This window comes from Halichondria panicea, chromosome 13 (assembly GCF_963675165.1).
Source record: "Halichondria panicea chromosome 13, odHalPani1.1, whole genome shotgun sequence".
Lineage (NCBI taxonomy): Eukaryota > Metazoa > Porifera > Demospongiae > Suberitida > Halichondriidae > Halichondria > Halichondria panicea.
The window spans coordinates 6,260,628-6,273,161 of record NC_087389.1 but is presented as its reverse complement, the minus strand read 5'-3'; the positions used below and the strand labels follow the sequence as shown (position 1 = coordinate 6,273,161).

General features: G+C 41.2%; 3 protein-coding genes and 1 long non-coding RNA gene across 5 annotated transcripts; 2 read left to right on the top strand and 2 right to left on the bottom strand.

Moving 5' to 3' along the window:
* Positions 1–1,981: 1,981 nt before the first annotated feature.
* On the bottom strand, positions 1,982–3,213 carry LOC135347112 (uncharacterized). Its single transcript, XR_010398263.1, has 3 exons — positions 3,025–3,213; positions 2,803–2,938; positions 1,982–2,693 (listed from the first exon to the last, which is right to left on the bottom strand). It is a non-coding gene; the product is annotated as an uncharacterized LOC135347112 (long non-coding RNA).
* Positions 3,214–3,316: 103 nt separating this feature from the next.
* LOC135347107 (TNF receptor-associated factor 1-like) lies at positions 3,317–5,340 on the top strand. The gene is made up of 6 exons (XM_064544983.1): positions 3,317–3,563; positions 3,616–3,667; positions 3,739–3,918; positions 3,974–4,075; positions 4,124–4,201; positions 4,248–5,340. The coding sequence occupies exons 1-6, from the start codon at positions 3,406–3,408 to the stop codon at positions 4,833–4,835; spliced, it is 1,158 nt and encodes a 385-aa protein (XP_064401053.1). The 5' UTR covers positions 3,317–3,405; the 3' UTR covers positions 4,836–5,340.
* Positions 5,341–5,421: 81 nt separating this feature from the next.
* LOC135347106 (polynucleotide 5'-hydroxyl-kinase nol9-like) lies at positions 5,422–10,277 on the bottom strand. 2 transcript variants are annotated; one of them, XM_064544981.1, is made up of 16 exons: positions 10,008–10,277; positions 9,729–9,884; positions 9,519–9,648; positions 9,198–9,340; positions 8,593–8,704; positions 8,461–8,542; positions 8,221–8,352; positions 7,828–7,976; positions 7,591–7,754; positions 7,442–7,545; positions 7,101–7,382; positions 6,707–6,884; positions 6,569–6,640; positions 6,426–6,507; positions 5,611–5,750; positions 5,422–5,562 (listed from the first exon to the last, which is right to left on the bottom strand). In XM_064544981.1, the coding sequence occupies exons 1-16, from the start codon at positions 10,272–10,274 to the stop codon at positions 5,488–5,490; spliced, it is 2,268 nt and encodes a 755-aa protein (XP_064401051.1). In that variant the 5' UTR covers positions 10,275–10,277; the 3' UTR covers positions 5,422–5,487. The 2 variants fall into 2 exon arrangements, with proteins under 2 accessions (XP_064401051.1, XP_064401052.1); XM_064544982.1 differs by having other exon boundaries at positions 7,442–7,530.
* Positions 10,278–10,370: 93 nt separating this feature from the next.
* On the top strand, positions 10,371–11,383 carry LOC135347111 (uncharacterized). Its single transcript, XM_064544986.1, has 4 exons — positions 10,371–10,514; positions 10,579–10,743; positions 10,842–10,971; positions 11,091–11,383. Exons 1-4 carry the CDS (start codon positions 10,414–10,416, stop codon positions 11,190–11,192), a joined length of 498 nt encoding a protein of 165 aa, XP_064401056.1. The 5' UTR covers positions 10,371–10,413; the 3' UTR covers positions 11,193–11,383.
* Positions 11,384–12,534: the final 1,151 nt, after the last annotated feature.

The following is a 12,534-nucleotide window of genomic DNA, read 5'->3' as shown; positions in this document are numbered from 1 at the left end:
CTATGCTTCTCCAATTGCCAATCTCCCACGCAACAATCATAATCACTGCCAATAATTATGGGCTACGTACTACCATAGATAATAGAGCACATGGTACTACTGAGCCAATAATAATTATTATATCTGGAATATTGCACTCATGCATTGCAGTACAGTACATGTACAGTCAATATTCTTAATAGCTGAGCTAATGATTATGAATACCATTAAAGCACTAGAAAATTCAACTGCAAGCATGGACTTTCCTAGTGTAGTCAGATTCATGAGAGACTATAGGACTGTAGCTATACAGTGTACTACTGTAACACCATAATGACTTTGCCCAGCCTCAGAGCAGCTCCATGTGCCAAAGAATCTCATTTAATTATCCAAGTGTCAACCTTAACCTTTAGTGGCCATAAAAAGGGAGAGTGCGGAGGGTAAGATATTGCGGTCACATTGGCGACTATGTCCAAGATAGCTATATTTTCTGTCTTAGTACAAATAGGCCCTGTTATTAATGTGGTTTTAGTTTGTGCCATTTTACCTATAATAATTATGTGGTTCAATAGGCGCATTAAAATAAAGTGGTTATTAGCTATAGCTTATAGCTGGAGTGTCCTGCTAATATAGTGATATAAGGCATCTGGGGTTTGTGCTCTTTGGGGTAGCGATTATAGGCTAATATTATTGGCTGGGATCTCCTGGGGTTATTCAGTATTAATTTGTGTCTTAATATTAAATTATAATAGTGCTAAGCTCAATCAGGAATTGCTGGGGTGTATTATGTGGGACTGGTGCAGATAATATATTTTCCCTTAGGGTCAAGAGAATATTCGATATTAGTCTGGCAGAAGGTTTAAAAACAGTGGATTTAAGCAAGTCCAACCTTTTTTATTACTCTATTTTAATCATTATAGCCCTAGTTTTTTATTACAACTAACTTGATATTATACTACAATAAAAGTTTATGTGCTTAGTATATGTACGTATTTAACGTAAGTTTGTCACAGTTTGTTGAGTTAAGGAGCCTCGGCTTCTTAACTCAACATACTAACATCAAAGGCTCTCTGGTGCCATGCTGCAAATTCAATGTATAATGTCACGTGACGCTACTTCCGTTTCCAATCCCTCTCCCACTCTTCTATCTAATGCAATGTGAAACATTGCTAAGATTGCCAGGAAAAGCATGAAAAAGGTGGAAACAAGAAATTTGGCAAGTGCATGACTCCAATCCGTTACAACGTCATTCATATGTCGCTATACGTGTACATTTTTTTGCAAATTTTGCTGGTATTAGTTATTTTACACTATTCGATACATACATTTTGGGGATATTTGTGTGACATAATGATCATGCTGATAAAAATTAATATTGTTGAGGATAGTTGGGCATACACAGTCCATGCGTGGTGACAATGAAGTGTTGATGTGCACTAGCTGGTACATGCTAGACTCGCTGGCCACTCCCATCACTCCTCAAGATAGTGATGATGGGAGTGGCCAGCGAGTCTAGGTACATGCATGGTGGATGGAACACATGCAGTCAAAAACTGTCTCCTAATTGCAAATTGACAATTACGATTTTGTACTAATGTAATTATCAACACTAACTGTACATGTTTATCACGTTGTAACACATTGGAGTCATGCACTCGCCAAATTTTATTGCATGTGCTTATTATTTCAAGGATTTACGATCTGTACGTTCCATCGACTGTCAAAAAATTGGCTTCTACATAATTATTACATGTATGTGTATTGTGCTGATGTAACTTTTTCAACATAAGTACACACATGCATGCAGTTATATAGAGGGAGGTTTATGGAATGTTACTCTGCATGTGCCTGATGAGGGTGGTGTACAAGAGAAGTACAAGGACATTGAATTGCCTGATAGATCTAGCATTTAGCTAGCCTTCAAGGAGATCATAATTAGCAATTTCCCTATTTAATACCATGCATGCATGCATGCACACGCTAAATTACGCATCGTATAATGTCTGAATAGCATTAAAAATTCTTACAGTCATTGAAGCACAAAATGAGAGTTATTATAGTTCGTTGTGTGTGTAGTGGCTTGATTATAGTTGTGAAAAGTGTGGTTACATGCACTTCCAAAGTACCTCGCATTCAATATCGATGCTGTCATCTTTGATGAACCTTTCAGTTACCAACTCAAAGTTTCGGCTTCCAAATGTTATGTTTCGGTCTACTTCCGGCTTTTGAATGCCTATTGAAACTGGTTGGAGAGTGTTAACAATATCATCTTCTCGCTTTTTTTGATTTTTTACTTTAATCGCAAACATATGTATGAAAGGCCAATCCAGAATACTGTCAAAGTCCCCTTTTATGATGTGGACAAACACAGATAGACTTCCTCCCTGTTCTCCACTGTCGTTCATGCACACTTGAAGACGTGCTTTGTAGCGATATTTCTCTAAATAAAATGGATGACTGAAAAGTCCCTTTGCAAGATTATCAGCTTTTGGACCAACTAAGGGAATCGTGATAACAATGTTCTGATCACCCAACATCGATACACCTAAATCTCCCAATAGGTCTTTTTCAAGGTTATTTATCCGTTTAGTCAACGCTGTGATTTCTGCTTCACCCCTCTGTATCTTTGCTAGCATTTGTCTTGCATCTTTCATACCAATGTTTTCCAATGTCACCAGACACTCCTCAGCTTGAATTATTGCTGCTTTTTTGCCCTACGTGAAAGAAAGGCTATGCCATAATTATAGTGACTATTTTTTGGCTAATCAACGAGTGTAGCACAAGTAGTGTAGTAATACTACGAGTACTTTAATATTCTCTTACTGCTGACAGTGATGACCAAAATGCTATGCAGACATCGAAGTTCTCCTCACTCTCACTACATGTGAGATAGCCAATCTCCTCGACCTCGGCCTCACTCTCACTGATATTCTGCTCCCTCTCAATGGGGTACTTTAAACTTAAATAAATCATTAGCAACACCATGTTTATACCACAAACTGCAGATTATTAATAATTATAAACTAGCTGAAACTGCTTACATACCTATGTCCATGACTGTTGCACTCAGATGACAGCAGAGCTAGATCTACACAAGCCATGGCTGGTGGGCTAAGTAACACAGATGATGGAGCAAAGCAATCTGAATGACTTGTGTATTAAGTTCCTAGACAGTTTTCCCAGATTAGGGATTGAAAATTGACGGGAATCTTGCGTGGGAGAGTACATAGACAGTTTTGTGAATTCTTAGACACTGGGACTTTCCCAGGGATTACTCCAACCTTGACTTGGGACTTTTCCCTGGGAAGTTCCCTAGGACTCCCCCCTTATAAGCTTAAGTCATTCATTATACATGCATGATCGATCTAGGTCGTTTTGTTGGTAGTCAAGTATCGGTTTATGATCTAGCTAGCATGCATTAGAGAGATGCCAGGACACAAAGTATTTCGAAGTACATCTAAGAATCCAGCACTATTTGATAAGTACCAGTGCCCCTACTGCAACCATCTCCTGAAGGATGCTGTGCAGCCAATATGTGGACACTGGCTGTGTGAATGCTGTGCTGATGAGCTGTTAGCAGAGAGGTAGACAAGTACCACAATGTATGTGTTTTAAAATTGTCATCTATTTTTACAGCTCGCCAAAATGCCCCAAAGTTGACTGTCAAGAATATCACAAAGGGAATGAGGTAGGTCTATATGCTATAAGAGCAACTTCATTTTAATGAACAAGTTTGGTTTTTTGATCTCTCCTCCGCAGTGTTTTCCTGATCGATTTGTGAGAAGGGATGTTAAGCAGATGATCGTCAGTTGCCCTCGGGGATGCCAATGGGAGGACATGGTGGCAGAGTTGGAAGCTCATCTCAAAGCGTGCAATTTTATTTCCAATCTATGTGGTGTTGTCCTGACCCCAGACCAAATTGGAACGCATACTCATACAGTAAGTAAAGCAAAAATATTCGTAGAAATTATGACATTGGATCTTCCATTTTCAGGTGACACTGGGAGAGCCAGTGCAACATTTTAACATTCATGGGTCGGATCATGGCAATCTGCGAAGTGCATGGCAAGACCCATCTGTTGATTGTCAAGATAAAGTATGTTTTTGCAGTGTGCACGATGAATTGATTGAGTCAACAATTTAGGAATGCTTGTGTGTGGAAGAAAACGCTCACCTAGCGGTTGATCCAAAGGAAGCTACTTCTCCGCATCCAATACACACAGTGAGTTCAAGAAATGTCTATGTTTGTGATTCTGTTTTTTTTTAAGGAAATGGGAGTGCAGGAAATGGGAGTGCTTCAAAAGTTAGGCGGTACAAAATTAGCCGGTGAGCTTACAAGAGAGTTTATGAGAGACATGAAGCAGAAAAATGAAGAGATTAGCTTGCTTAAATCTCGTCTAGCAAAGTTAGAGACCCAGAAGGAAATATTCTTATGGAAGATTACTGGCTTTAGTGAGAAAATAGGAGAAACTCAATTAGGTACAGCGATTTTCAGCCTTCCATTCTACTCAGGACAATACGGCTACAAAATGTGTCTTAAGTTGTACTTCATAGGAGATGGTGTTAGAAATACCATCTCCCACTTGTCGCTGTTCTTTTTGATCATGAAAGGAGAGTTTGACAATATTCTGTCATGGCCTTTCACATCCAAGGTGATCTTCAAGCTGATTAATCAGACGGGGAATAGGGACATCATAGACACTTTCCAACCAGACCCCACGCGCAGCTCTTTCCAAAAGCCAAGGTCCGATATGAACATTGCTTCAGGCTGTCCAAGGTTTGTGTCACACACTGAACTAAAGAGTGGAGGCTTTATTGTTGAGGACACTGTGTTTATCAAGTGCTCTATTGAATAAAGCAACTACAATTAATCTCACCTGATTTTTATGCACCTTAAGTCACTTAAAGTGGCTATCTGTTTCAATTCGTTTCATGAGTTGTGTATTCACTTAAGTCTTTCGAAAGTTTTATTTTTGACACTTCCAACCAGACCCATGAGTAGCTCTTTCCAAAACCCAAGGTCCGATATGAACATTGCTTCAGGCTGTCCAAGCTAGGTTTATGTCGCACACTGAGTGGAGGCTTTATTGTTGAGGACACTGTCTGTCAAGTGCTTTATAGGCCCTGATAAATTATGAATTTTTTTCACCACCTTTTTCTATACATTCCGATTCTCTGATCATATTATCCGTATGTAGACGTACACACATCACACAACGACATAATTATCAGTTATTTTGTTGATTCCACTTTTCAATGCAAAACTTTTACAACTCATTGCCTGATCTTCATCAATGTGCGTATGTAGACGTACACACATCACACAACAACACAAGACATAATTATCAGTTATTTTGTTGATTCCATTTTTCAATGCAAAACTTTTACAACTCATTGCCTGATCTTCATCAGTGTGCGTGCAAGCATGCATACTATGGGATAGATATTCGTAACATAACACAATTCTAAACATACGTAATATTACACAAATTACGAACAACAAATTTATTAAGATAATTTCCATGAGAACGTTCCGAGGAGGGACTGGTAACCCTTTACCATATAAGGCTGCTCGGCTTCAGTCTGCATGGGGTATATAGTAACAAAATAATGCATAAATAAATGTGGTACCTTTTGAGAGGTGTAGAGGTCAAGGTTGTCTGGATTGCCAAGGGCGATGGTGTTGACTCTAGCGAGTGAATGGGTGGAGTTACACTCTGGGGAGGTCACGTAAAACACTTTTCTTTTGATGTCCACACCTCGGAGAATTCCTGTGCCATGTGTGTGTGTGGGGATTATCAAAGTTCAAACATTTACTTTGCAACCTTCAATCGATTGCAGTTTTAAAAATGGACAATATAATTATAAACACAAATTATGGGCTCTCAAAGATAATTATTACACTGTGCATGCCTCATGTACACTAGAACTAAAACTCTGTTCTCAATGTCAGTTTCAGCATGCCTCCAGTCTGGTTTAGTTTTATTGCTCCTGAGTTGCTGTGTTAGACAGCTCAGTCATTCATCACTACATGCACTGTATTACATCACTCTTCTGGTTTCTTTATAATCATGTCACCAGCCGAGGGTTTGCACTTTAGTGCTCTACATGAATCGCATGTTGTCCTACTATTCACTGTGATTCGTACATTGATTAATCGCGTATCAGTAATTGCACGTCATCATTAACGACGTGCAATTACTGCCTTGACGACCGCACGTTCGAATAACGGCTGCGGCAAATTTTTTTTACTGAAACTGCATCACAAACGATTAACAATCAATAGTATGCATTGCTTGTTACTCGTGCTATTCATCCCGTATTGCACTCTTCGCCATACTACTAATAATACAGCTACCAGAAAAATTACTAGGAAAAGGATGCAAGGCTATAATTATAATTACAACCTTTGCGAAATTGCTTACACACACACCCACACAGCTCACCCAGTCCAATGAATTCAATGAGTGGAGTGTCTGATTTGAGGAATCGAGGGAGATCAGGTGATCCAGGGTCCCTCTCCGCAAACTGCGCGCGTGTGTGTGTGGAGGGTGAAGTTCTAACATGTAGCAATAACAACTATACTCACCTCTTTCGTGTCAACTCGACCGAGGACCACAATCTTCCCATTCAGAGCGTACAATGACTGGCTGTTGAGCACCTAGCCGGTAGAGAAACATACGTGAACAATTCATTTTAGTTACAAAATTAAAAAACTACAACTTACATTTTTGTGTATGACGTGGACTGCTACATCCTTCCATGGTATCTCAAGAGGCGGGGCATATCGGAGGATGTTGCTATGGGGATCCGGGAGGCCGTGTTGCTTGGCAATATCATTAGCCAATGGAAACAGTCCACTGAAGTACGCAATGTACCCAAGCCTTCTAGTCTCCTTGGAATTCCTGTATTGAGTGACAATCAGTTCGTCATCTTCATAAAAATGAACACCTTTTCAGGAGCAAAGTTGTTGGTTCATAATTATTGCCATACCTTATTACTACCACAACATAATTTTGTATGACAGACTTTTCACAGTAGAACACAATGCACAATGACATGTACAGTGCACACAAAAGTGGGAAAATAGTCTGTGGTGTACATATGTTAGTTACACTTACTTGGCAGAGTGTTCAGCCAAGGTGTTGAGATAACGCACTTTATAGGGTGGGGACTCTATCCAGCCCTTCGCTATGTGCTGGGCCATAGAGATCATATGTTTTCTCGGCTGGGCTTGACCACGCCCCCCATGTACGGTGTAGCTAGCTCCCGACATTCTCAATTTCTTGCGTCTGATTCGTCGCTCGTTGTCACTATGTAACTGGTCGCTGTTCGAGCTCTCTGATTGGTCAGATTTGTTGCTGTCTTCATCAGACGAGGGTGAGGTTGAAGAGAGGTCATCGCTAGGGTAACAATTTACAAAGGTTGAAGTTCAAAGGTCAACAAGGTTGTACACACTGACCTGGACTCTTCACTAAGAGACAAAGCTTCGTCACTGGAAGCGTACATTATGACATCATCATCATCATTATCACCAGGGGTAACTGCACTCTGATTGGACGGAGCCTATAATTATTACATAACAGATAGTGAGAGTTTTTTAGAGCTTACTTCGATATCTGGTGTTCTGAACAGACCTGATCCAGAATTGAGGAATGCAGGGGTTAATAACGGTAGATCTTCAAGAATATTGATTTTTGGAGATAATAAAATTCTGACGATGTGTGTGGGCGTGAGAACTCGTACAGTGTCTAGGAACAACTGGACGCCCATGTCTGTGAGGGTGTGATGTGTGATGCCAGAGTGTGTGAGATGTGTGATGTGTGAGGGTGTGTGTGAGTGACGTACTTTTTACCCATCCACACGTGTTGATGACGAGGGGTATTGAGGGGTCACTAGATCGTACCCCCTCAATGAAGTGCTGGTGGAGGGCGGTCAATAAACTAAGGTAATACTCAGGGTCAGCCTCGGGGGTCTTGTCACCGTAGTAATAGGATCTGACAAGAGAGGAAGGCAGTAATACACATAAACAAATTAGGAATACTATAGCAGCGCAGTGATGTGCCCACACTGGTCGGTGGTGGTGGTTGGTACTAACCACCTCTAGACTAACAATAACCACCTCTTAGGCCTAGTTTACTACTAAGGCATATTAATTTGGTGTTCGAGAGGGTGAGTTTGTCCTGCCCCTGCTAATTAGAGGCTTCACTAACAACTGTATTTTAGAAGCAATTTCCTCACTTGTATGGTTTCCTGAAGTGTGTGTAGGGTGGTCCGAAGAGTGGGGCAGTGATGATGTGTAGGGAGAGGACCTCGGGTACACTGAACTCTGGCTGACCCAGGTCACACTCAAGGTAGCACACACGCGGGTACCTACAATAGCGGAGGAGGGGGGGGGGGAGGTAGAGAGCGGGGAAAAAGATACAGATGATCGATGTACATGCATGACGTGATTGTGTGCTGGTTATGAAACTTCTTTACCTATTGAGCATGTAGTTGATGAGGAAACGGCAGTGTGTTGACTTACCACTGTTCCCAGGTCCACACACTAGCACCTTCGCACCTGCACACACACAGTCACAACTGCCCACACACACAACCGCCCACTCTCACCATCATTGGCGGCCACTTCCCAGGCCACCTCCATATATTCCTGGGGGAGAGCAAGTTTCTTCTTGGTCTCAGTAACAGTCAGAGTCTGAAATCCCTGCACCACTTGAGAAGGCTGGAAGGATGAATACAAACACATAATTATATAGAATATCCCCATGCACTCTTTCTCCCTCCATCCCGGCCCACTTATCAATAAAAGAATCCTTGAGTCTAGGAAGTGTACACTGTACTGTATGTAGTATAAAATTATGGTTCTTAGTAGATTAGGCCCATAAAACACGCTCCTTCAGTCAGAGCTGTTACACAGTACACTAGTACAGTTCTTGGTAAATGTATTTGGGCCTATAAACATGTGTAAGCAGTTATAGTAACTAGTAGATGTATATAGTATGTAACGTATAGCGGGTTATTTTGTATGGTGAACATTTTGTTGTATGGTAGGGCATCATATGAAAATTAAGTATAAAATTATTCCACGCAATAATTATGTCAACGTCACTATCCTGAGCTGTACGAATATTTAAATGGGGTCGTTCATACAACATTTTGCACCAAAGAAATTAATTACTCGCTATACGGTACTATATAGATCAGACATCACTTACTACAGCTAGTATGGGTAGTGGGTGTGTCCAGTGGTTGAGTAGCGGCACTAGGCAACCCTCCACTGCCCTCAGCAACACTAGGGCTGTCATATCACTCCAGTCCTTACGAATAAGCAGGTTCAATTGGTTAGCATCCTCCAAACCTACAGAGGTTAAAGGTCGAAAGTAAACAAAATAGGGGGAAGTACTTATTATACTTACTGTATACCCGACAGTTCTAGTTACTCAACAATTAAAAGTTGAGATTGACTTAGCGTATACTTAGACTAAAATGTTTTGCAGAACTACTCTAGTATCTAGTGCATCTAGTGCATGGTGTACCAATGTCCACGTGTAGGCATCCGCTGCCGTTGCACTTTGGTTTGGGATGAGAGGGTTCTTTGGAACTGGAATGGAAGTGGAGACTATCTCTGTCTCGGAATGGAGCCAAGTACGCATCGAATTCATCATCCTGAAAAAAACAATAAACAATATAATGCTGTAAATCTTGCTTTATAATGGTACGAGATCAAATATATTGTGTGGTCTGACCTGCATCTGAGGGTCCAAAGGTGATAGGGCCAGTGAGGGGGAGGTGGGCGGAGAATAGAGTGTGTGATAAGTGGGGGTGGGCTTGATGATGAAGCCATTGCAGTGTATGAGTCCGGCCAGCACTTGTAACTGTACACAACCGTGGAAATGGAGCACCTGCAGAAAAAGGGGAGGGGCTGATGGAGATATTTAATTCTAATTTGCTGCATTTGCATTTGCATTTATGGACGGAGACGCAGAATATTATTTGCTGACTCAGCATAATTACTCAAGACTCACTGAGTGTTTCTGCAGCACGCCAAGGTAGATGTTATCCTTTCGTAACCATGGTGATCGAGCCATAAGCAGTCCCACGGTAGTATGCGACACCTTTGCCTTTTTTACCTTTGCACTCTTCGCCATGACAGTGGGTTGTGCTCCAGGGCTAGTATTTTTCATACCTTTCTTCTTTTTCTTACTGGAGGAGGTGTTTTGACTTGTAGAGCTAGCTGCTGCTATTACAGTGTTGCTGGGGGTAGCCTGAGCAGAGGCACGTCTGCTATCCATTTTAGGAACTTTAATAAGTCAGTACAATTTAGTAGCCATGTGGGTAAACAATTTTCTAAATAGTACACATTTATTCTTTGGATTGACCTTTGAACCAGCATTTTTGTAGTGCTGAAATTAAAATAACAGCAGTAAAACTATGGGACAGTGTGTTTGTTGTGCGAGGCCTAGAGTGCGCTCATGGCGAAGGTCAAGTCAGTACAGACACAAGAGATTTGAATTCAACCCAACAAGAACTTTGTAAGCCCAGATAATCACCAATTTACTTCCTTGATTTGAAATGTTGTATGTTTTCATTTGATAGGAAGTTTCGTGACTCTGCTATTCGGAATGAGCTGTCCATATGTAACCAAGATGCACTTGACGACGACCTCTCTCCGCTGTCTGGGGCCATACCGACTGTTGTCAATAGCAACCAGAGGGGGCGTGGCGCTGACGAAGAGAACGGAGCTTCGGGAGAAGTTAGAAAGTGTGTCCTTATACATAATAGTGGCCTCAAAAAGATCATTAGATCCCTGTAAAAATATACGCAAAAAAATATAATTATTATAATTTTCGCGTGTGTAGGAGTGGGCGTCTTGTGTTCAGTGATGAGTGGGATGAGGCGACGCCCACTAGTCTGGAGCCAGCAGGAGAGGAGACAGAGGTCAGAGGTCGATCAGGATCCAACAGCTCAGAGAAAATGGGACGATTTGAGGTTAGATCACCTGTACACATGTATAACTCTAAAGAGTGTCAATAGAAACTGTGACCCATGTATAATTAGTACATGTAGTGAACACATCATTATTATACCCTCCCCCTATATGTGTGCAGGTGTGGACCCTGGAGGACAGTGTGCTGGAGGGTGGTGGAGGGGAGGTGGTGGGAGGTGACGAGAGAACCAAACTTATAGACGAATCAGACGAAGGAACTTGATTTTGCATTATTCTAATTTTCATGCAAAATTGTCACTTTATTAATACCTTTTATGGACACAACTGTAGCCTCATCCCCGTGTCTATGTAGCTATTATGCTATATACTACTGTAGCACTCAAATGATGTCAGTATCTACGCACAATCAGTGTACAAATGATTAATGTGCAATATCCTTGTCTCCAGTCGAAATCACTTTCCGTTTTATGGCCTGGAAACGCGGCAGACTATAAGCAGTACAGTATGTACTGTACGTGTACGCATGGAAGCCATGTAAATCAGTTCCGGTGGGTTATGGCTCAAGTACATGTATAAATAATAATGACATAATAATAAACAATTTATTATTATGTCAAACTCAATAATGTATATACTCATAAAAAAACACTAACTTAGTCCAGGGACAATGTACCTCTCCCTGGATGGTATACAGTGCCTCCTCTGCCAGAGGCTGGACTCAAATAATTATAGTAGAAGAGGCTAAGATGACAATTTTAAAAGATTTTGTTGTGCTTAATTGCTAACACTTACAGAATTTATGTATATTAACAAACATGCCAAACTGATTAGTAGAAGATAGCTTTTGTTCTGTGTATGGGGTGAGAGTTCATGTCAGAGGTGTGGGTTTTAGCGTAGTTCCAGAGATAGTAGTCGATCTTGACAGAGGAGAGGTCAGTCTGCTCACAATGAAGGGACGGGACGCTTCCCTCGCTAGAGAGATCATCTGCTCCTTGATCAGCTGTGGTGTGGGAGTGTGTGTGTGTGGGGGGGAGGTTAGTGTGTGTGATGTGGGGGAACTATGCATGGCTGAAAGAAAGAAAGAAAAAAGATTTGGAAAGCAACCACTGATTATTATACTAGAACTCCAACCTTCAATGATCAGTAGTCTCGCGAGCAGATGTGGGAGGGAGGGAACGTCTGGTCACTATTGCAGCAATTCCGTGGACCACTGCCAGAATGTTGGCAGTGCCAATCAGATTTGTCCACGTCATAGTGGGCGGGTAACACCCCGTATATTTTCCATAAAATGATCGTGAAAAGAAGGATTATTGACTCTAGCAAAGGCTAATTTTAGTATTGAACCATACCTGGCTGCGAAGGAACTCGATTACAAGGAGCTCAGACCAAGCAAGAGCTAGCTAGCTGCGAATGAAAATATTTGAATTTGGTTAATTAACCCTTTAACCGTCGGATTCTTAATTAACAGTGAAGTGAAATGTCTGTAAATTCTCTATCGGGTTTCCAGAGCAATAAAATGCCTAGCAACCATATACCAATAGAATGCCCATACAACAAGGAATAAAATGGTGCAACATGTGTTGCCATAGCAACCACGGTTATTA